The sequence below is a fragment of the Scyliorhinus canicula genome, chromosome 14, assembly GCF_902713615.1.
Source record: "Scyliorhinus canicula chromosome 14, sScyCan1.1, whole genome shotgun sequence".
NCBI lineage: Eukaryota > Metazoa > Chordata > Chondrichthyes > Carcharhiniformes > Scyliorhinidae > Scyliorhinus > Scyliorhinus canicula.
The window spans coordinates 58,578,779-58,601,719 of NC_052159.1; the positions used below are offsets into that span (position 1 = coordinate 58,578,779).

The 22,941-nt window shown below is 42.8% G+C and overlaps 1 protein-coding gene across 10 annotated transcripts in view; it reads right to left on the reverse strand.

Moving 5' to 3' along the window:
- The window catches only part of LOC119977091 (probable ribonuclease ZC3H12C), a 160,196-nt gene that overhangs the window by 20,568 nt on the left and 116,687 nt on the right, over positions 1-22,941 (reverse strand). For all 10 annotated transcript variants that reach the window (XM_038817685.1, XM_038817681.1, XM_038817684.1 and 7 more), the window contains one exon: positions 14,922-15,676. In XM_038817685.1, coding sequence (XP_038673613.1) covers positions 14,922-15,607 — 686 coding nt within the window. In that variant the 5' untranslated portion in view covers positions 15,608-15,676. The remainder of the gene's footprint in view (positions 1-14,921; positions 15,677-22,941) is intronic.

Sequence of the window (22,941 nt, forward strand, 5' to 3'; positions counted from 1 at the left end):
CCGTGAGGCAGCAGGGCTAGCCCACTGCGCAGCCCTGTGGAATTCACTTCTAGTTCTCATGGTTTAGACACAATTATCAACATTCAACATTAGGCTCACTGAATTAAGGAACATGGGAAGAGGTAGGAAAATCAGGTAAGTGCTATTTGCTTTCAGTGAGTAAACACTGATGCAGACTCATTTCTGTGTACTGATTACTCCACTACATTTACTTCTTTAAAACCCCATGTTATCCATGGATTTACATTATTTTCCTTCTAGTAGCAATATGAAAAGAAATTACTGCGGATGCTGGAATCTGAAGCCAATAAGAAAATGCTGGAAAATCTCAGCAGGTCTGGCAGCATCTGCAGGGAGAGAAAAGAGCTAATGTTTCGTGTCCAGGTGACCCTTTGACAAAACTAAAAGACATAGAAAGTTGAAATATTTATACTGTGGGATGAGGGAATGAAAGCTGAGTCATAGCCACAGAAACCAAGGGAAAACAGTGCTAATAGCCGCAGACAACAAAGGAAAAGAGTGCTAATGGCAGTCTCCAGAGAGAATAAAAGGTGCAAAAGGCCAAACAGCAGAGAAACTAAAATCAAAGGGTAAGCTGTGACAGATGTAATGGGGGGAGGGGAGCAAAGGGGAGAAAAGGTAAGGAGAGAGGGGATATGATGGGGGGGGGGGGGGGGCAATATATATATATATTATATATATATATATATATAAAGAAAGACAAGAAAGAAGTAAAATGTAAAAGACAGTTAAAATGGAATGAAAACAAAGTGGTCGAGGTGGGATAGAGTTAATCATCTGAAGTTGTTGAATTTGATGTTGAGACTGGAAGGCCTAACCGGAAGATGAGATGCTGTTCCTACAGTTTGCGTTGAGTTTCACTGGATCATTGCAGCAGGCCGAGGGCAGACATGTGGGCATGAGAGCAGGGTCTTGTGTTAAAATGACAAGCAACGGGAAGGTCAGGATCCTGAATGCGCACAGACCGAAGGTGCTCTGCAAAGCGATCACCCAGTCTACGTTTGGTCTCTCAGATATAGAGGAGACCACATTGGCAGCAGTGAATACAATAGACCAAATTGAAAGAGGTGAAAGTGAAACGTTGCTTAACCTTTAAGGCATGTTTTGGGCCTGGGATGTTAAGCATGGAGGAGGTAAAGGAGCAGGTGTACACCTTCTGCGATTGCATGGGAAGGTACCATGGGAGATGGGAGAGGTGTTGGGTATGGTGGAGGAGTGGAATAGATTATCTCGGAGGGAATGGTCTCAGCGGAATGCTGACAGAGGGAGTAATGGGAAGATTTGTTTGGTGGTGGGATCACGCTGGAGTTGGCGAACATGGCGGAGGATTGAAGGCAGGTGGATATGTGAGATTGAGGGGGACTCTATCTTTGTTCTGGGAGGGAGCAGAGGGGAGTGCGAGGGTAGTAGTACGGGAGATGGAACACACGCTGTTGAGGGTCCTGTCAACAACTGTAAGTGGGAAATCACGGTTGAGGAAGTAGGAACAATATATTTAACCTGTACTTTATTCATCTCATATTTAAATACCTAACAGGGATAGTCAGTTGCTTCACCTGCCGTTTCTGTCAACCAATTAAATTATAACTAATAGTACTGAAGACTTAGGCTCCAGGATGAGCTGCACCCTTAGCCAAGCGGTTCCAGTACAGTTAACAACACTGGCATCTACCTGGCAATATGGAAAGTTGCTATCGGTGTGCCTGGCTAGAAAAGAAACAGGACAAATCCAACCCTGCCAATTACCACTCCATCAGTCCATCATCAATCATCAGCAAAGTGATGGAAAGTGTTGCTGCCTGCACCTCGAGTAGCACTTATTCAGCAATAACCTGCTCATTGACACTCAGTTTGGGTTCCATCAGGGCCACTCAGCTCCTGAACGCCTTACAACCTGTGTCTAAACTAGAACAAAAGAGCTGAACACAAGAAGGTGAGAGTGCTGCCTTTGACAGCAAGGCAACATTTGACCGAGTGCGGCAAAAAGTCAGTGGGAGTCGCACGGGGGGGGGGCCAACAATCCACTGGTTGGAGTCATGCTAAGCACAAAGGAAGATGGTCGTGGTTGTTGGAGGTCAATCATCGTAGTCCTGGGACATCATTTCAGGAATTCCTCAGGGTGGTTTTCGTGGCCCAACAATCTTAAGCTGTTTACCAATGCATGTGGACACCATCACCTGCAAGTATCCTCCAAGTCACACATCATGCTGACTTGGAACAATATTGCCGTTCCTTCACTGTCAGCGTTCTGGCTCCAAATAACACAGGGACTGCAGCGGTTCAAGACAGCACACTACCACCTTCTCAAGGGCAACTGGGGAACAATTGGTCAGCAACACCCACATACCATGAACTAATATTTTTTTGAATCCCTTTCATCTTACTGAAACAAGTTGAATTGCAAGCTTGCATCACTCATGTGTCTCTATTTTCAATGTGAACCTAATTAGCTTATAGCCTGTGTTTGTCAACTGTTCTAATACATGAAACAAGGAAGGTCAGCAACTTTTATCCAAAATTATATCTAGTGTCTAGTGTTTCCTTGTTTATACATGCAACACACTGTATTCCTTATTGGCAGACAGAGTACAGAATTAATAGTCTTGGATACATTTCAACCACAAACTCTTCTCATCCCAATCTACCCCAGGTTAGTTAACTTAAATTATTTCTACTGTCAACCTCTCCAAATTAGCTACAAATCTCATACCCTATTTCTTTGTCATTGTTAAGTAACTGTTAACAAAGTGGTTTAACCATACAGAATTAGTAAGGGTACACCTTCCTTGTAGTATTTTCCACCTGTCCTAAACAAATTTAGTCATCATATTTATTTCCCAATTTCACCCTAGCTAAAACCTAATTTAGACTAGTTGAGTGAGAAACACATGGCAGATGTAGTACAATGTGGTTAAATGTTACACTTGGTGAGAAAAACAAAGCAAGAGTATTATTTAAACGGTGATATATTGGGAATCGTGGATGTTCAAAGGGATCTGGGTGTCCTTGAACACCAATCAATGAAGTGGAGAGGCAGGTGCAGCAAGCAATTAGGAAGGCAAATGGCATTGCAAGAGGATTTGAGTTCAGAAGTAGGGATGTCTTCCTGCAGTTATACAGGGCCTTGGGTGAGACCACATTTAAAAAAAAATAATTTACAGGATGTGGGCGTCGCTGGTTAGACCAGTATTTATTGCCCATTCCTAGTTGCTCTTCAGAAAGTGGTGGCGAGTTGCCTTCTTGAACCGTTGCAGTCCGCTGCACATCTGGAATATTAGGTGCAATTTTGATTTCCCTATCTAAGTTTGGTATACTTGCCATAGAGGGAGTGCAGCGGAGGTTCACTCGGCTGATATCGGGGTTGGCGGGACTGTCCTATGAGGAGAGAATGGTTCGCCTGTATTCACTAGAATTTAGAAGGATGAGAGGACATCTGATTAACACGTATAAAATTCTAACAGGGCTGGACGGACTAGATGCAGTTAAGATGTTTCCCCTTGTTGGGGAATCTAGAACCAGGGGACACAGTCTCAGGATACGGTGAAGACCATTTAGGACTGAGATGAGGAAAAACCTCTTCACCCAAAGGGTAGTGAACCTACGGAATCCTCTACCACAGAAGGCTGTGGAAGCTGAAGTTACTCAATGTGATCAGGAGAGATTTTTAAAAAGTATCTTAAAGGTGCCAAGGGGTACGGGGAGAAAAGTAGAAATGTGGCAGCGAGATAGAGGATCAACCATGATCATATTGAATGGCAGAGCAGGCTTGAAGGGCAAAATAGGCTATTTCTGCCCCAAGTTTCTACATTTGCATGGTAGCACAGTGCTTAGCACTATCGCTTCACAGCTCCAGGATCCCAGATTAGATTCCCAGCTTGCGTCACTGTGCGGAGTCTACACGGTCTCCCTGTGTCTGTGTGGGTTTCCTCCGGGTGCTCCGGTTTTCTCCCACAGGTCCCGAAAGATGTGTTGTTAGGTAATTTGGACATTCTGAATTCTCCCTCTGTGTATCGAACAGGCGGCGGAATGTGGCGACTAGGGGTTTTCCACAGTAACTTCATTGTAGTGTTAATGTAAGCCTACTTGTGACAATAAAGACTATTATTAATTACTTTCCACAATTACCTCATGCATCTCCAAACCTGTACCTTTAACTCCTTGCTTATTTATAATATTTCCACAGTCTTATAAAACACTAATCCCAATTCCTTTTTATTCCTATTATATCCCCTTCACCATTCATAAGCATTTGTATCTGCCCTATAATTGGAGGAATTCTTACCCCCACCCTTTCTTTTTTTCCCCCCAAACTCCCTTATTTCTGCTCTATTTAATCCCTCTATGATTACACCGGTTCATAAAACCAAACTGTATGCAGAGCTTCCGTGTCGCTGAAACCAAAACAAAAAATGCTGAAAATAGTCAATAGGTGTAATATCTGATAGAGAGAAAAACAGAGTTAATATTTCAGGTCTGTGACCTGCATCAGAACGGAGGAAAGTTAGATGTTGAACAAGTGAAGAATGACAAGGGATTGCCGGGTAGAGAGGAACAAAAGAGGTCATGATAGGGTGGAAGGCAGGAGAAATTAGATGACAAAAGGTTGCATGGTTCAAAAGCCAAAGCGAGTGGTAATGGATAAAGAAAATAAACAAAGGATATGTCTGGATGAGGTGTGAACAGCTGGTTAGCAACCATCTGAATGCAAAGTAAAGGGATTAAGAAAGAAACAAAAGAAAAACCAAAGCAGCAAAAAACACAAACAAAATAGGGACAGAGATTATGATCTAAAATTATTGAACCATCCCCGGTTCTATCATGCAATCATAAGAATTTATAACCTCTTTCACAACACCTTCCTTCACACTACGCTTTAAGCATTTAATCTGCTTTGTCCAAAACATCCTAGCTAGCACCAAACACTGGAAATATTCCAATCACATATAATTAGATAGCTATCTTTTAAATCCATTCAATTCCTCAAACTCCCTTCGCAAAGCTCTTTATATCTCTGGTTCCAACTATACTTTTCCAGTATTTTCTCCATCTAGTTATGCCCCTTAAACTTGCAACTGAACAGTTCATAAATGACCATAACTATAGAAAAGAGCATCTATTAGCCTTCTTGTCTTCATTGCAGTGTTAATTTAAGCCTATTTGTGCCAATAAAGATTATTATGTTACTATTATTCTTGATAATCACTCTCATTTTTCAAGTGCAACTGAAAGAATGAATCTATATTTTACAAAAGAAATGTAAATCATACAGGAAGTAACAGAGCCATTTCCAATACAAAAGGAATCCTCTTCACGAGTAGACCTTGGTGTGGAACAGGTGTATATTATCTCAACTGTCCTACTCCTAACTTGTGACATGTCCCATTCACTATTACTCCCTGCGCGCATTGACCTACATTGCTGGGGGGCAACAACTCCATTTTAAAAATTCTCATCCCAATTTTCCAATTTTCACCCCCCCCCTCCATGTCTCTCCAGTTCTACATCCCCCAACATTTCTGCAGTCTAAATTTGCCTCTTGCACAAAACGATTTTCATAATTTCTGCATCAGCAGCTGTGCCTTCAACCAAGCCCAGAACCACTGCGCTACAGTCCTTTGCACGTACACCCGAACACTGAATGCTACACAAGAATCCAAAGAGGAATTCTGCTGCAGCCTCAAACAATCCTTGGCCCACATCACAATAGATGGCAAGCTGATCCTCCTCAGCAACCTCTCGTCAGAGTTGGAAAGTACACTGACTTTTGGGAAGGTGCAATCTGCAGAGAACGGATAGGAAAAATCCGCCATGTCAGGAGCAGGCGACTGCTGGATTGGTCACCATCTAATCTGCTCTGTGATTATCAATGTAGCCCCAAATCAATGATGGCAATAGAAACAATGCCACAGGAAAATCCACCCTGAGGCACTCCAAGACGCTAAGAGAGCCCTATTCAGCCAGCACCTCACTGCCCACCTGCCAAATTCTGGTGACTCAGGTGCAGAGTGTCCATAGCACCTGGTCTGCCTTCAAGGCCTCCATAATTAGCACCTACCAAGAAATGCTTGGTCACTAAACCAGGAAACACCAAGACAAGTTTGATAAGAAGCAGCAACCCAACTTGATAGCAAGAAAGCAGCTGTACAGGCAGCTTAAGCAAAAAAAATCAATGACCTAAAGAACAGATGATGGGTGGAGGAAGTGCTGGAGATCCAGCAGTTAGCCAAAAACCATGATGCGGGAGGTTTCTTTAGCGCAGTCAAGGCCACCAACAGCCCAAGATCACACAGCACTGTTAGCCATGAACGGAGAGGTGCTTATCAAGAACAGTGGGGCAGTCAGTGGCCGCTAGAAGGAGCACTTTGAAGACCTCTCTAACAGAGGCTCTGCCTTTAAACACGTGTCCTGAACTCCATCCTGCAGCATGATACTCGTCATTATCTCAGCACAACCCCAACAAAGCAGAAGCGGAAAAAGCAACCACAGCTAAAGAACAACAAGGCATTAAGAGTAGATGGAATCCCCACAAATCAGTAAAACATGGCAGAGATGTGCAAATACATGTCCTCATTTCCCTTAAATGGAAGGAGAACATGTCTGGAGATCTCAGACGCTGTAAGCGTGACCATCTTCAAGAAAGATGACAAGCAATTATCAAAGAATTTCCCCGTTATCGACAACAGGGAAGGTCATCGCAAGAGTCTTCCTTAATTACTTTCTCCCTGTGCCTGAAGAATTCTTCCCGCTAAGGGGCACAAGAAATATTACCTTCAACGTGTTGCAATGACAAGAAAAATGCAGGGAACAGCACAAATGCTTGTATATGCCTTCCTTGACCTCAAAAGGCCTTCAACGCAACTGCGAGGATTACAGAGCATCCTTGTCAGTTTTGGTTGCCCCCAAAAGTTTGCCACCATGCTCCGCAAGCACCATGATGACATGATCCTGACCAATGGATCCACCACAGGCCCAATTCACGCTCGGACTGGGGTCAAGTAAGGCTGTGTCATTGCACCAACTGCCTTCTCAATCCTCTTTGCTGCAATGCTCCATCTCACCCACAGCAAGCTGGGGTGAAGTGAAGTGGAATTAAACTACAGAACAAATGGGAATGTGTTCGGCCTTCCGTCGCCTACAGGCCAGATACAAGGTTGTCCCATCCTCTGGTCACTGAACTACTGTATACAGACAATGTTTGCATCTTCGCACACTCTTAAAGGTCGAGCTTCAAGCCATTATCAATCAGGGATACAAGAACATGGGCCTTGTACTAAACATCAGGAAGACAAAGTTCTCTACCAACCTTCCCCCACCACACAGCACTGGCCTCGGATCAAAATCCATGAAGCCTTGAACAACATGGACCACTTTCCATCGAAAAGGATAGATATTAACAACATGGTTCAACACTGCCTTCAGTGTGCTGGCACAACCCTTTGGTCGCATGAGGAAGAGTGTTTGAAGCCTAGGACCTCAGACCCAGTACCATGCACTAGCGATACATGCCATCCTATATGGCTCAGACGTGAGCCAACTACAGTAGGCATCTCAAAACCCGAGCAGAGAGGAGGGATTTTCCGAATTCATTTCCAGGATTTGGGCGTCACTGGCTAGGCGAGCATTTATTACCCATCCCCAACTGCCCTCAAAGATGGTAGTGTGTTGCCTTCTTTAAACTCGTACAGTCCCTTGATGTAGGTACACCCACAATGCTGTTAGAGATGGAGCTCCAGGATTGTGATTCAGCGATAGCGAAGACGTGGCGATATACTTCCAAGTCAGGATGGTGAGTGGTTTGGAGGGGATTTTTCAGGTGCTGGTGTTCCTCTTGTCCTTTTAGATAGTGGTGGCCATGGGTTTGGAAGGTGCTTCCTTAGGAGCCTTGGTACATTCCTGCAGTGCATTTTGTAGATGATACACACTCTTGCCATTGTGCATCAGTGGTGGAGGGAGTGAATGTGGATGGGGTGCCAATCCAGCAGGCTGCTTAGTCCTGTATGGTGTCAAGCTTTTGGAGTGTTATTGGAGCTGCATTCAGCCAGGCAAGTATATTCCATGACACTCCTAACTTGTGCCTTGCAGATAGTGCACAGACTTTGGGAGTCGGGGAGTAAATTACTCATCATAGAATCCCTGGCTGCTGACATGCTCTTGTAGCTACAGTATTCATAATGGCTAGTCCAGTTCAGGTTCTGGTCAATGGTAAACCCCAGGATGTTATTAGTGAGGATTCAGCGATGGCAATTCCGTTGGTTGTCAAGGAGAGATGGTTAGATTCTCTCTTGTTAGAGGTATTCATTGCCTGGCACTTGTGGCATCAACACTACTTGCCACTTGTCAGTCCAAGCCTGGACATTATGTAGGTCTTGCTACATTTGGACATGGACTGTTACTGAATAGTGTTGAACATATGCAATCATCACTTTTGACCTTCAGCTGGAAGGTAGGTCATTGATGAAGCAGCTGCAGATGGTTCAGCCTAGGACACTATCCTGAGGAACTCCTGCAGTCATATCCTGGAACTGAGGTGATTGAACTCCAACCACCAAACTAGCTTCTTCTATGCCAGGTATGACTCCAACCAGTGGAGGGTTTCCCCTTCAGTTCCCATCGACTCCAACTTTGCTCGGACTCTAGTCAAATGCTATCGTGATGTCAAGGACAGTCACACTAATCCCACCTCTGGAATTCAGCTCTTTTGTCCATGTTTGAACAAAGGCTGAAATGAGGTCAGGTGCCAAGTTACCCTGGCAGAACCCAAACCGAGCCTCAGTGAGCAGATTATTGCTAAGCAAGTGTCATGTGATAGCACTGTTGGTGGCCCCTTCCACTACTTATGATTGAGTGTAACCTGATGGAGTCGTAATTAGCCGGGTTGGATTTGTCCTGTTTTTATGGTGTACAGATTTATGCTGTTGGTCTTGAGTAGCTCTAAGATAAGAATAGAAGTAAGAAAACATGAAGGCAATGCAGACAAAGTGATGCATCAGGAATGGAGAAAGTTACCTGGACATTTTGTTCCCGGAGCAAGACACGCAGGTTATGGTCTTTTGATTTGGTCAGTGGTCAGAGGCGGGAGGGTGTGACTGCAAGTGAGGCTGTTAAGGGGATCAAGAAGGTAGAAATGGAGGAGCCTCATAACTTTCAATTGTCCAATAGGTTCAAAGTTCTTGAAGATTCTGGAGATGAAAGCAAAGCTGCTGGGTGAAAGAGCAAACTGGCCATGAGACCATGGTACAGGTAGCCATTCAAGTGGCAAGAGTTAATAGGAATGTAATAGTAGTAGTATGGGACAGTAGAGTCGGGGGGGGGGGGGGGGGGGGGTGGTGGTGACAGAGTTTTCTGCAGTTGAGAGTGTGGGTCAAGACAGCTGTGTTGCCTGCCTAGTGGCATGGTTTGGAACATTTGCTCAGGGCTGAAGAACCCAGTTGTCAAAGCTGCACCAATGACGTAAGGACTGGGTAAGAAGTTCTGCTCGAGGATTATGAGCAGCCAGGGACCAAAGAAAAAAGTAAAACCTCAAAAGCTAATAATCTCTGGAGTATGACCTGAGACACGAGCACATTGTAAAGGGTAAACATGATTATAGAGGTGAATGCGTGGATCAAAGACTGGTGTAGGTAAAATGATTTTAATCATGGGGCACTTAACCTGAACTATGCTGAGACCGATGTCCTGGTTAGTTGCATATCTAGGGCGATAGGGAGGGCTTTAAACTAAATAATGGAGTGGGGTGGGGTAGTGATTTGGGTAAAGATAAGAGTGGAAGGAACAGAGTGCAAACTTAAGAGAGCGCCAATAGATAAAGCCAGAAATTGTAGATAAGGCCAAAGATTATAATCATGGTAAAAACACAAAAGTTAAAGACGTTGTAAATGAATGCAGGCATCATTTGTAACAAAATTATGAACTGCTGGCACAGATGGAAATAAATATGTACAACCTGACAGCCATCACAGAGACACGGTTACAGGATGACCAAGATTGGGACCTGAATATTGAAGGATATTTGACATTTTGAAAATATTGGAAGCTTGGAAAAAGTAGTGTAATAGCTCTGTTAATGAAGAGTGTCATTAATACAGTGGTGGGAGGTGACCTTAAGCTCTAAGAACAAGATGATGGGCAGATTTCTTCAAAGCCCCTGCCAGCAGGTTTGATGGCAGAAGGCCAAGAAATCTGTTTCATGCCAGCCTGAATTTAAAGTGGGATCTTCGTCTGGTGCCTTGCATGAGCCTCATTTGCATCCCGTTAATGGGATTCAGGTGAAGACCTAGCCCTCATGCCAAATTCCTCATGGTACCAGCAGGAAACACATTCGGAACAACATGGCATGGAGATGTCAGGACGCAGCCAAACTATGCCTGAGCCGGTCTCTGGAGTTCAGGGTGAAGGCCACCCACAAGACACTGGATTAACACAGCAGTGGGTCAGGGATGCATCTTCAGGTGGACTTTCCAGATTTGGTGTCCTGGAGAAGGTCCATCTTCCAACCTCAGAATGGTCCAGGAGATCCAGCTTTGTTCTCAGGTGGTTCATTTTCTGGTCTCAGTGTTCTAGGAAATTTACCTTCATTTTCAGGAGGTCCACCTTCTTTCTTCAATGGTGGGTTAGTGATATTTGACGCCTTTTCAATATGGTGCCCATATATGACGGCAGATTATGTGCTTTCTAAACCTGCCCCGCCACTGAATATGGTGTGAAATGCCTGGATGCATAATTAATGATGTTGGGGCCTGAAGAATTGGTGCATTTTCTCACCGGCCACTGCAGCGGGAAACTCTCCCCATTTCTGCACACCCCAGGGCACTTTGTCTCATAATGAGACAATTCCACCCGTAGAAACAGTTTGGGTAGAGATAAATAGGAAAGGTAAGAGGTCACTTGTGGGAGCAATTTTAAAGCAGTTTGGAGAGATAAATAGGAAAAAAATAAGAGGTCACTTTTAGGAGCAGTTTATTCTAGACCTGGTAATGAGCAATGAGACAGGATTAATCAATAACCTAATTGTAAAGGAATTTCTTGGTGACAGTGATAATAACCTGATATCATTTAATGGTTCCGTTTGAAGGGGTGTGGTTCTAAGACTAGAGCTTTAAACCAGACTAAAGGTTAAACGGGTATGAAAATAGATCTAGCTGAAGTGAACTGGGAAACTAGTTTTCAAGGTAGGACAGTCGAAATGCAGTGACAGACTTTGAGGAGATATTTAATAACTCCAAAAGATTTAAAAGAAAGAGACTCCAACGGATTTTAAAAGAAAGAGACTTTTTGAGAAAGACGCACCACTCATGGCTGAATAAAGTAGTTTAGGCTTGTATCAAATTGAAAGAACTACTGTACAAATCTGCAAGAATTGTGGTAAGTCAGAAGATTGGTCAGATTTTAAGAACCTGTAAGAATGACTAAATTAAGGAGAAAGTTGAGAATGAGAGAAAGCTAGTTAGTAACGCAAAAAACACCGAGAGTTTCTTCAAATGTTTAAATAGGAAAAGAGAAATGGAAGTGAGTATTGGTGCTCTATAGAACGAGACTGGGGAATTGATAATGGAAAGCAAAGAAATGGGCGTTGACAGGTATTTTGGCTGGAATTTTCCAACGTTCATGCCAGTGGGATCCTCCGGTCCTGCTGACGGCACGCCCTTCCAGGGGCTTCCCGGTGGCGAGAGGTGCATTCAATTAGAAACCTCATTGACAATGGCGGGACCAGAAGATCCCGGACAATGGTAGGCTGCCTCTTCTGTTGTGCATAAAAATCCCGCGTTTTGTGTCTGTCATCACTATAGAGGACTTAGAAAACTTCCCAAAGATACTTGAAAGTCGAAGGTGAACGGGCGGGAAGAATTTAAAATAATCACCATCACTGGGGAAAAGGCGCTAGGAATACTATTAGACACAAAGCTGACAAGTCCCCAGGACCAGATGACCTACATACTAGGGTCTTAAAAGAAATGGCTGCACAGATAGTAGATGCACTGGTTATAATCTTCCAAACTTTCTTGGTTTCTGGAAGGGTCACACTGAATTAGAAAATAGCAAATGTAACACCTTTATTCAAGTAAGGTGGGAAACAAAGCGGAAAACTACAAGCCAGTTAGCCTTACATCTGACATAGGGAAATTGCTAGAATACATTATTAAAGAGGATACTTAGAAAATCATAATATGATCAGGCAGAGTCAATGTGGTTTTGTGAAAGGTAAATCGCATTTAACTAATTTATTTGGAGCTTTTCAAAGAGGTAATAAGCAAGATCAGTAAAGGGGAACCTCTAGATGTGGTATACTGGATTTCCAAAAGGCATTTGATAAGGTGCTACATCAAAAGTTACTCTGCAAAATAAGAGCTCATGATGTAGGGGTAACATATGAGCATGGATTGAGGGTTGGTTCGCTAACAGGAAACAGACAGCAGGGATAAATAGGTCTTTTTCAGGCTGACAGCTTAACTAGTGAAGTGCCACAGGGATCAGTGCTGGGGCCTTGACTATTTATAATCTACATCAATTATTTGGATGAAGGGGCAGAACGTATGTAGCTAAATAAGAAAGTAAGTTTTCAAGAGGAGGTAGAGAGGGAATATAGACAGGTTAAGTGAGTGGGCAAAAAAATTGTCAGATTGGAAAATGTGAACTTGTTCACTTTAGCAGGAAGAATAGAAAAGTAGTATACAATTTAAATGAAGAGAGACTGCAGAACTCTGGTACACAAGGATCTGGATGACTTGGGACACGTGTCACATAAAATATCCAGATACAGCAACTGAATGAGAAGGTAAATGCAATATTGGTGTGTATTGCAAAGGGAATGGAATGGAATGTAAAAGTAGGAAAGATTTACTGCAGATGTACAGGCCATTAATGAGACCACATCTGAACTAGTGTTTAGTTTTGGTTTCCGGACTTGAAAAATAGCACAATGGTTAGCACTGTTGCTTAACAGCACAGGGTCCCAGGTTCTACCCGGCCCTGGTCACTGTCTAAGCGGAGTCTGCACGTTCTCCAAGTGTCTGTGTGGGTTTCCTCCGGGTGCTCTGGTTTCCTCCCACAGTCCAAAGATGTGCGGCTTAGGTGGATTGGCCATGCTAAATTGCCCTTAGTGTCCAGAAAGGTCAAGTGGGGTTACTGGGATAGGGTGGACGTGAGCTTGAGTAGGGTGCTCTTTCCAAGGGCCGGTGCAGACTCAATGGGCCGAATGGCCTCCTTTTGCACTGTAAATTCTATGATTCTATATATTAGAAAGAGTACAGAGAAGGCTGACTCGATTCATTTCAGGGGTGAAGAGCTTGTACTAAGAAGGAAAGGTTGACCAGGTTGAGCCGTATACCTACTGGAAGTAGAAAAATGAGAGGTGATCATATTGATACATACAAGATTCTGTAGGCACTTGACAGGGTAAATACTGGGAGGATGTTGTCATTCGTAGGAAGACTAGAAACAGGGAACACAGTTTAAGAGGTCTTCCTTTTAAGGCTGAGATGAGAAGAATTATTTTCTCTGAGGGGCATTACAACCTGAAATTCTCTTCCCCAAAGAATAGTGGAGGTTGGGTCATTGAATTTATTCAAGGTAGTTAGACAAATTTTTTGACACTGGGAAGTGAAGGATTATTGGGTCAGATAGAAAAGCGGGGTTGCATCCACAACCAGAGGAATAAATAAAGTGCTCAAAATTGTTAATTTCTAATGTACGAATTTGCCAAATGACTCTACACCTCCTGGTTTCCCCAATAAAGTCAGTAATTTTGCGATTTCAGTACTCAGGAGTCTACCTGTGGGTTATCGTATACTTTTATTCCTTAAAACAAAACAATTTTATAATATGATTTAGAGCTTATTAATCTCATGTAACTAGTTATTTTCTCATATCATCAGCTTACAAAATAGTCTACTGGGTAGATTTTTCTGATTTATGACAACTGGGTCGGCCTTTTTGGAATCCAGTGGTCAGGTGTAGATAGTTTTATTGCACGTATGTAAAATGTGAAATTCATTGCTGTTGCTTCAATTAAAAGCCAGCCCTTTGTATTTAAACACCATAACAGTTGTGATGCAAACATTTCAAAAGAGCATGGCATTTTGCAACAATTCGAGAAAGAAGCTTGTTTGATGAATTTCAGTTTCTGTTGTTGCACTTGATCACTATTTTTCACTGTCAAGTCAAATAAAAAGTTTAAACTTTTATTGAAATGTTTTCCTCCCTTCAAAATCTATACCTGTAGACCTGAAAAAATATATACCAACAGATAGAAAATTCATAGCAATATAGCCAAAATATTATTACAGTAACAAAATCACAGTCCAGAAATTAATTACGGAGAGAAGCAAAGATTTTTAAAACATTAATTCTGCTAACACGATCAACTCTGTGGTCTTTAAAAAAAATGCCAACTTAAATCTTTTCTAGTCTATGTTTATATATCGTAATTAATTTAAAATTGTTGTTTTACCTTCTTTCCCTAGCTCCATCTTTCCCTGACTCCCACTGCCTATTTGGTAAGTAACGGAAGAGTTGGAAGATCTTTGATAAATAGAAACATCTTTATAGCTTAAAAAAGTACCACTCAAACATCCTGGTTATTTCACTAATGAAACCCGTTCATGTAATAAAAACAGGAAAGGCTGCTAATGAACATCTATAATTAGATGCCTATCTTAGTAAAAGGGACTTTGGTTATCATTAGTCATATTAGTCACTTGTGGAATGGCTTGAAATCAGCTTTTGTTGGTAGCCAAATGCTCTACTTCCCTCTGCTGCCTCACCATCACCCCTCACAATAAACCATATTTTACATTAAACCAACGTGGGCAGAAAATCTAAGGCTCTAGTTGGCAGTTCTATGTCCAATAGTTAGAGCAATCAACGGAGAGAGGGATAGGGAAACATGCAATTTTCCCACTTACCTCATTGCCACATTACTACCATCAATGACCACAGGCTTTAGATTATCACCATCATCCACCAATTCTTCGACAGGAGAATCGGATCTTTGAGAATCTGTTGAAGTTGTATCACGTGGAGTCATAGTTCCAGGGTTACTTGTGACACAGGAAGCATCAGAATCAAGTTTGTTCCCCAACTTAACAAGTTCACCTAGTATATCATTAGGAAGGGCATCAGTTCCTAATTTAGTCAGGACAAGCTGTACCTGTTCTTCGGAATATCCTAATTTCAGTGCAAACTCCATTTTGGTTTGGTAGTCTTTGTCTTCATCAGCGGGTCTTAAATCTTCTTTTGGTTTTGTTTCAGCATCTATTTTTAAATCCTGTAGAACCTCATTGCATTTTAATAGATTTGATTCCAAACCAGGTGACCTACAAAGTTGTCGGTGAGCTTTACTTAAAGGACCAGTCTCTAACATGGCAATTTCCAAATGCTCCAATTCACTGTCTGAATCCGAGTTGTCTGTGTCTTGCACTAACCACTCCCTAACATTCTCTGTACTAGAGCACCCTTTATCCATTGCTGGTTTTTCCACCATTGACCAAGATGTTATCACGTTTAGCGGTCTGTCAGTGCTTTCCACATTGAGATGTAGCAGTCCCAGAACAATGCTGTTCTCATGCACAGAGTGATCATTCAAGCCCATGAATTTGTTGCATGTATGTGGAGTCAATCCTGGAGTTGTGCGTGTTTGGATACACAACAGGCTGTGTTTCTAGATGGTGGAAAGCAAAAAGAAATTCAAAATGGTTGTTTGTTACCTCATAGAGCTAACCAAATCATTCAAGACCAATTAGGAACAAGTTTTCTGCAACGACTGTTTCTATTTTCTCCATTATATTTCCTTCATCAAAGTACCGAGTGTAGAGAGCAAAATGACATTCCTATTTGATAAGGCAGGCAGAGAAGAAAATCAGGATCTTTGCCTTTGCATCAGCCCTGGATTTTCAACGGGGCTGTGCTTAATGTTCAGGAACAGCTGGCAATGCTGCACAACTGCACACCCTATCTTAAACCTTTCCACCCTAGAAATTAAGCTGCATTTCCCCATTGATGGAAACCACTGTTGTGCAACTTTAAAGGCTGGATAAAATAGTAAGCCTAAAGAAGCACAGCAATTGTTACAGCTTTAAAAACTTGGCGGATTAACATTTGTTGCTATTTTTGGTGCCATCATTGTATCATTGTTCATTTTGATGCACCTACCATTCCTTGCTTTCAAGGCAGTCGCCTATTTCATCCAAGCACCATGCAACTAAACATGTCTAATTTCAAACTTTGCTATTAACAGGATATTTAGGTATAGCACTGCATTAAGAAACACTTGTTTATTCCTGGTCCCGCCCTGAAAATCCGGACCTCTGTGCTAGTGCAAATGTGAGGACACTAGCACCATGTTAATAAAGGGATGGCGGAAACTCCAGCAAAATTGCTTCTGTATCAAAATATGCCACTAGCTCTGCATATACACCCTTAGCAGAATTTCAAATCCAGGGATTGGTGGGATTTTCCATGCAACTCGCTGTGTGTTTCGTGGTGGAGGAAGTGGCCTGCCATTGGCCGGCGGCGGGATCTTCTGGTCCTGCCACTGTCAATGGGGTTTCCTGTTGAATGCACCCCTCGCCGCCCGGAAAATTCTAGTCTACGTTTTGATACAATAGACATTAGATTAGGTAAAACCCGGAAGGTTGTGTTGACACATTTGTGAAACTCGGTGGCAGAAATCCACCTCAGCTAACATTTCTGAAAACAGTTCTTTGAAGGTTTGGCCCATGAAATCCATCAGTAAATGAAATCATGGCCTTCAATTAGAAAGTCTTCTTGTCTGCTGATAGTGAGAAAATCATTTTAGAGTACATTAATATTGCTTCAGCAACATCTTCATAAAGTGGTTTCTTTTGGCTCTCCTCAGTAGTTTGTAAAAAATGACAAAAAATCCTCCCATGGTGTCAGAACATTGACCTTTTAAACAAGCTTCAAGGCAACTTAAATTTGACCGTAACCACAGATGTACAATTATTTTCTAAGAAAATATGTATTCAACTCGTATTACTAATTCTTACAGCGGAGCGGGCAGAGAGGAGAGTGATTTTTGGAGGCGATTTTTGCTGTGTAGGTAAGCTATTTACTTTTTTTTTACTGGGAGACTAAGTAGAGGTGATGGCAGCTAGGGCAGCGGAATGTTCCCCCTGCAGAGTGTTCGAGGTAAGGGAGACCGCCGGTGTCCTTGCTGACTTCACTTGCACCTCACAGACTGTGTTAGGGAACTGGAGCTGGATGAACTGAGGATCATTCGGGAAGCTGAGGGGGTGATAGATAGAAGCTACAGGGACATAGTTATACCTGAGAACAAAGGTTAGAGGTGGGAAGAGGAGGAAGCAGCCAGTGCAGGGATCCCCTGTGGTTGTTCCTCTCAACAATAAGTATACCGCTTTGGATACTGTTGGGAGGGGATTACCTAACAGGGGTAGGCTGCAGTGACCGGGTCTCTGGCACGAGGTCCTGCTCTAGGACTCAGAAGGGAAGGAGGGAGGTTAGGAGAGCACTAGTTTATAGGGGACAGGCGGTTCTGTGGGCACGGGAGAGACTCTCGGATGGTTTGTTGCCTCCCGGGTGCCAGGGTCCGTGACGTCTCGGATCGTGTCTTCAGGATTCTTAATGGGAGGGTGAGCAGCCAGAAGGCGTGGTGCACATTGGTATCAACGATGTAGGTAGGAAAAGGGGTGTGGATGTGATAAACAAGTTTAGGGAGTTAGGCTGGAAGTTAAAAGCCAGGACAGACCGAGTTGTCATCTCTGGTTTGTTGCCGGTGCCACGTGATAGTGAGGCGAGGAACAGGGAGAGTGCAGTTGAACACGTGGCTGCAGGAATGGTGTAGGAGGGAGGGCTTCAGGTATTTGGATAATTGGAGTGCATTCTGGGGAAGGTGGGACCTGTACAAGCAGGCCGGCTTCCATCTGAACCAGAGGGGCACCAATATCCTGGGAGGGAGGTTTTCTGGTACTCTTCGGCAGGGTTTAAATTAATTTTGCAGGGGAATGGGAACCGGATTGGTAGTCCAGCAACTAAGGTAGTCGATGTTCAGGACGCCAAAGCATGCAGTGAGGCAGTGGGGAAGGTAACACCGACAAAGAGAGTACTTGCAGGCACGGAGATGGGTTGAAGTGTGTATACTTCAACGCAAGAAGCATCAGGAATAAGGTGGGTGAACTTAAGGCATGGATCGGTACTTGGGACTACGATGTGGTGGCCATCACGGAAACTTGGATATAAGAGGGGCAGAAATGGCTGTTGGAGGTTCCTGGTTATAGATGTTTCAATAAGATTAGGGAGAGTGGTAAAAGAGGTGGGGGGGGGGGGTGTGGCATTGTTAATTAGAGATAGTATAACAGCTGCAGAAAGGCAGTTCGAGGAGGATCTGCCTACTGAGGTAGTATGGGTTGAAGTCAGAAATATGAAAGGAGCAGTCACCTTGTTAGGAGTTTTCTGTAGCCCCCCCAATAGCAGCAGAGATGTGGAGGAACAGATTGGGAAACAGATTTTGGAAAGGTGCAGATGTCACAGGGTAGTAGTCATGGGTGACTTCAACTTCCCAAATATTGAGTCGAAACTCTTTAGATCAAATAGCTTGGATGGGGTGGTGTTTGTGCAGCGTGTCCAGGAAACTTTTCTAACACAGTATGTTGATTGTCCAACCAGAGGGGAGGCCATATTGGATTTGGTACTTGGTAATGAACCAGGGCAAGTGATAGATTTGTTAGTGGGGCAGCATTTTGGAGATAGTGACCACAATTCTGTGACTTTCACTTTAGTAATGGAGAGGGATATATGCGTGCAACAGGGCAAGGTTTACAATTGGGGAAAGGGTAAATATGATGCTGTCAGACAAGCACTGAAGTGCATAAGTTGGGAACATAGGCTGTCAAGGAAGTACACAATTGAAATGTGGAACTTGTTCAGGGAACAGATACTATGTGTTCTTGATATGTATGAGCATCTGGAAAGACACTGCTTGATTAGGGATAGTCAGCACGGATTTGTGAGGGATAGGTCTTGCCTTACAAGTCTTATTGAATTCTTTGAGGAGGTGACCAAGCATGTGGATGAATGTAAAGCAGTGGATGTAGTGTACATGGATTTTAGTAAGGCATTTGATAAGGTTCCTCATGGTAGGCTTATGCAGAAAGTGAGGAGGCATGGAATAGTGGGGAATTTGGCCAGTTGGATAACAAACTAACAAACTCTCTTTTCCCAGAGAGTAGTAGGGGCATGGAATGAACTGCCTGTGGAAGTAGTTGAGTCGGAAACATTAGGGACCTTCAAGCGGCTATTGGATAGGTACATGGATTACGGTGGAATGCTGGGGGGTAGATTTATTTGTTCTTAATCTAGGACAAAAGTTCAGCACAACATTGTGGGCCGAAGGGCCTGTTCTGTGCTGTATTTGCTATGTTCTGTACTGCCTGGCTGCACAAGTGCTGCAGCTTTCATTCTCAGATCAGTAACTGCAATTCCCTTTATTAAAAAAGCAATACAGATTACAACTTTAACAGAGAACCTAATTATTAAAACTTCACTTTGCAAAGAATGAGTCTCATGTGACATTACAAATCAATTCACAAGTGAGTTTCTAAAAGATCTCATTGAATTTGAGACTGAAGTCACTGGTACTACTATATCAAGGGTATCAATTTTGTGCAGTTTCTAAGAAAAGCTTTGCAATAAGAGATTATATCTGAAATGCAACGGTAAAATTAAACAAATTTAGTGCATACACAAGTAAAATCTAACCAGTGCATTCAGTGGTAGCTTTGCTCCCAAATTAAATAAAAACATAGGATATACATGTGAAGCACTGTGGGACATGTTTTATATTATATACAAATTACGAGTGGTACAATATAAATGCAAGCTGTTGCTGTAGAATGATAGACCCCTTTGTTCTTTTGATAAATGTCCCTTTTACTATAACACTATTAACCTATTGGAACACAAGCAAGTAATACTTTCGGTATCTTAAGACTAAAATCACAAAATTAGAGTGCACCAATTTGCAATAGGGGAAGGCTCTCAAAACCCCAAACGAAAGAAACAAAACTTGCAAGGCACTGGGCAGATTGTACTGCTGATCCTCCAAATACTTTAAAAAATAGCATGGTTAAAAAAAGGCAATTATAACCTAACACACAGGGCCAACGTACCCAGCAGGATTTTCTTTTAAGAGAATAGTCATTTAGCGACGCTAGTTTCTTGTACTTGAATGATCACATAGATTTAAAAGCATTTCCTCTGCACGATTAACATAAATATCCCACAGCAGCATGTTAGTTTCTCTCACCTTGACAAATTCCTAAAGTCCGTGGTCACTTGGTCTTTAAATTGGGCTGATCAAGAATGACTCAGTATGCACAATGCATTTTGGGTGCAGACAAATTACAATTCATGCTACTTCATCTCAAATACTAAGTGAAATTCTAAGCACAAGTGCTACAAGATTGCAGGGTTGCAAATTACATGTGCAGATGATTCAAATTTGCGATGATTAGACAAAACATTTTCAGCCTATGTCATGAATCAACAAGAGGTGCTCTTGTGGATTTTTTATCATGAAATTACAATGGTCAAATAAAAACTAGACTTAACAATGTGCATTGATATAGATTCTTTGAGTAGCTTCAACACCAAGATGAAATAGGAGATAATAGGAGTGGTAAATTAAAGCTTACTCAAAGAAGTGTTGTCTCCACTATGGGTGCAATCAACAATCTGGGCACAAACTGTGCTGCTTTTCAAAGTGTTGAAACAAAGATTTACAGCACAAGTCATCATGTCTGTGTGGCCAAAAAAAGAGCCATCCAGCCTAATCAAAGCTTCTGGATCTTGGCCCGTAGCACCTCAATTGCATATCCAAGTGTTTTTAGATGTTATGAAATTTTCTGCCTTTACCAGCTTTTCAGAAGGTGAATTCCAGGTACAACCACCAGTGATGAAAAAAATTGCTCACTCAATTTCCCTTTAATCATTGTGTCAGTTACGTTAAATCAGATTATTGACTTCTCTTGACCAAGGCAGGCCAGCAGCGCGGTTCAATTCCCGTACCAGCCTCCCCGAACAGGTGCCGGAATGTGGCGACTAGGGGTTTTTCACAGTAACTTCATCTGAAGCCTACTTGTGACAATAAGCGATTTTCATTTCATTTCTCCATGAAGGGTAACAGGTCTTTCCTATCACTATCTAGGTCCCTCAAAAATATGTACACCTCAATTAAATAACCCAACCTTTCCAATCTTTCCTCAGCTAAAGTTTTTTTGGCATCACTTGTAAATCCCTTCTGTACTCTCTCTAATATAATCCCATCCTTTCCGTAATATGGCGACCCTCTTTGTTACCTCAAAAAATAAAATCAAGTTAGTCAGACCTTCCCTTAACAAATCCATGGTCTGACTATCCTTATTTAATCTATCCTTCTAAATGGCAATTTATATAATCTCAGAATTTCCAATTATTTGTCCATCAGCGACCAAGGTTAGGCTTACTGGTCTGTAGTTATTAGGCTATCCCTTCCTCCTTGTACAAACAAACAATGGTACAACATTCGCAGTCCTCTAGAATGAATTGGAAAATGTTGGCTCGAGCTTCTGCTTTTCTTTGCTTGACAGCATAGGCTACCTTTCACCTGGGCCTGATGAATTTTCCACTTAAGGATACTAAAGACCGTAAATTTTCTTTTGTCTTATCTACATATTTTATACTCCACCTCAGCTACAGTGTCTACTCCACCACTTAATGTTCCTTTTTTGCTTCTGAATTTAACACATATGGCCTCATTTGATGGTCCTTTCCAGCACATCATCCCTTCTCACGGTTATAATTGTTTCTTTAAGCAATATTCATAGAATCATAGAATTTACAGTGCAGGAGGCCATTCGGCCCATCGAGTCTGCACCAGTCCTTGGAAAGACCACCCTATCAAGGCCCACACCTCCACCCTATCCCCGTAACCGCACCCAACCTTTTTGGACACCAAGGGCAATTTGGCATTGCCAATCTACCTAATCTGCACATCTTTGGACTGTGGGAGGAAACTGGAGAACCCGGAGGAAACCCACACAGACACTGGGAGAACGTGCCGACTCCGCACAGACAGTGATCCAAGCCGGGATCGAACCTAGGACCCTGGAGCTGTGAAGCTACATTGCTAACCACTGTGCTACCATGGCACCAATATTGTGACTCTTTCCTTTTTTAAATCCTATCCATTTGCAATCACTCACTGACATAGGAGACTTTCGTTGTTTTTAAGGAACCATATGAGCATATAACTTGGGAGTTGGAGTAGGCCACTCAGCCTCTTGAGCTTGCTCCGTCATTTAATAAGATTTTGGCTGATCGGATCGTAACCGCAACTCCACATTCAATGAAGAGAGCAGGAGAACATGGGTAGAGTAGAACCAGGCATACTTTGAAATGAGGTGTCACCTGGTGAAGCTACAATACAGGACTACTTGTGTGCCAAACTGCATAAACAGCAAGCGATTGAGTGAGCCATGGGATTCCACAACCAACGGATCAAATCTAAGCTCTGCAGTCCTGCCACCTCCCGTAATGAATGGTGGTGGACAATGAAACAACTCACTGGAGGAGGCAGCTCCACAAATATACCCAGCTTCAATGATGAGGGTGCCCAGCACATTTGTACTAAAGATAAGGCTGTTGCATCTTCAGCCACAAATGCCAAATGGATGACCATCTTGGCCTCCTCCAGAGGTTCCCAGGATCACTGATACCAGTCTTCAGCCAATTTGTTTCACTCCATGTGATATCCAGAAAGAGCTGAAAGCATAGGATATTGCAAAGCTATGGGCCCTGACAATATATCAGATCTATTACTGAAGACCTGGGCTCTAGCGCATACTATGCCCCTTTGCCAAGCTGTTCCAGTACAGCCACAACACTGGCATCTACTCAGTAATGTGGAAG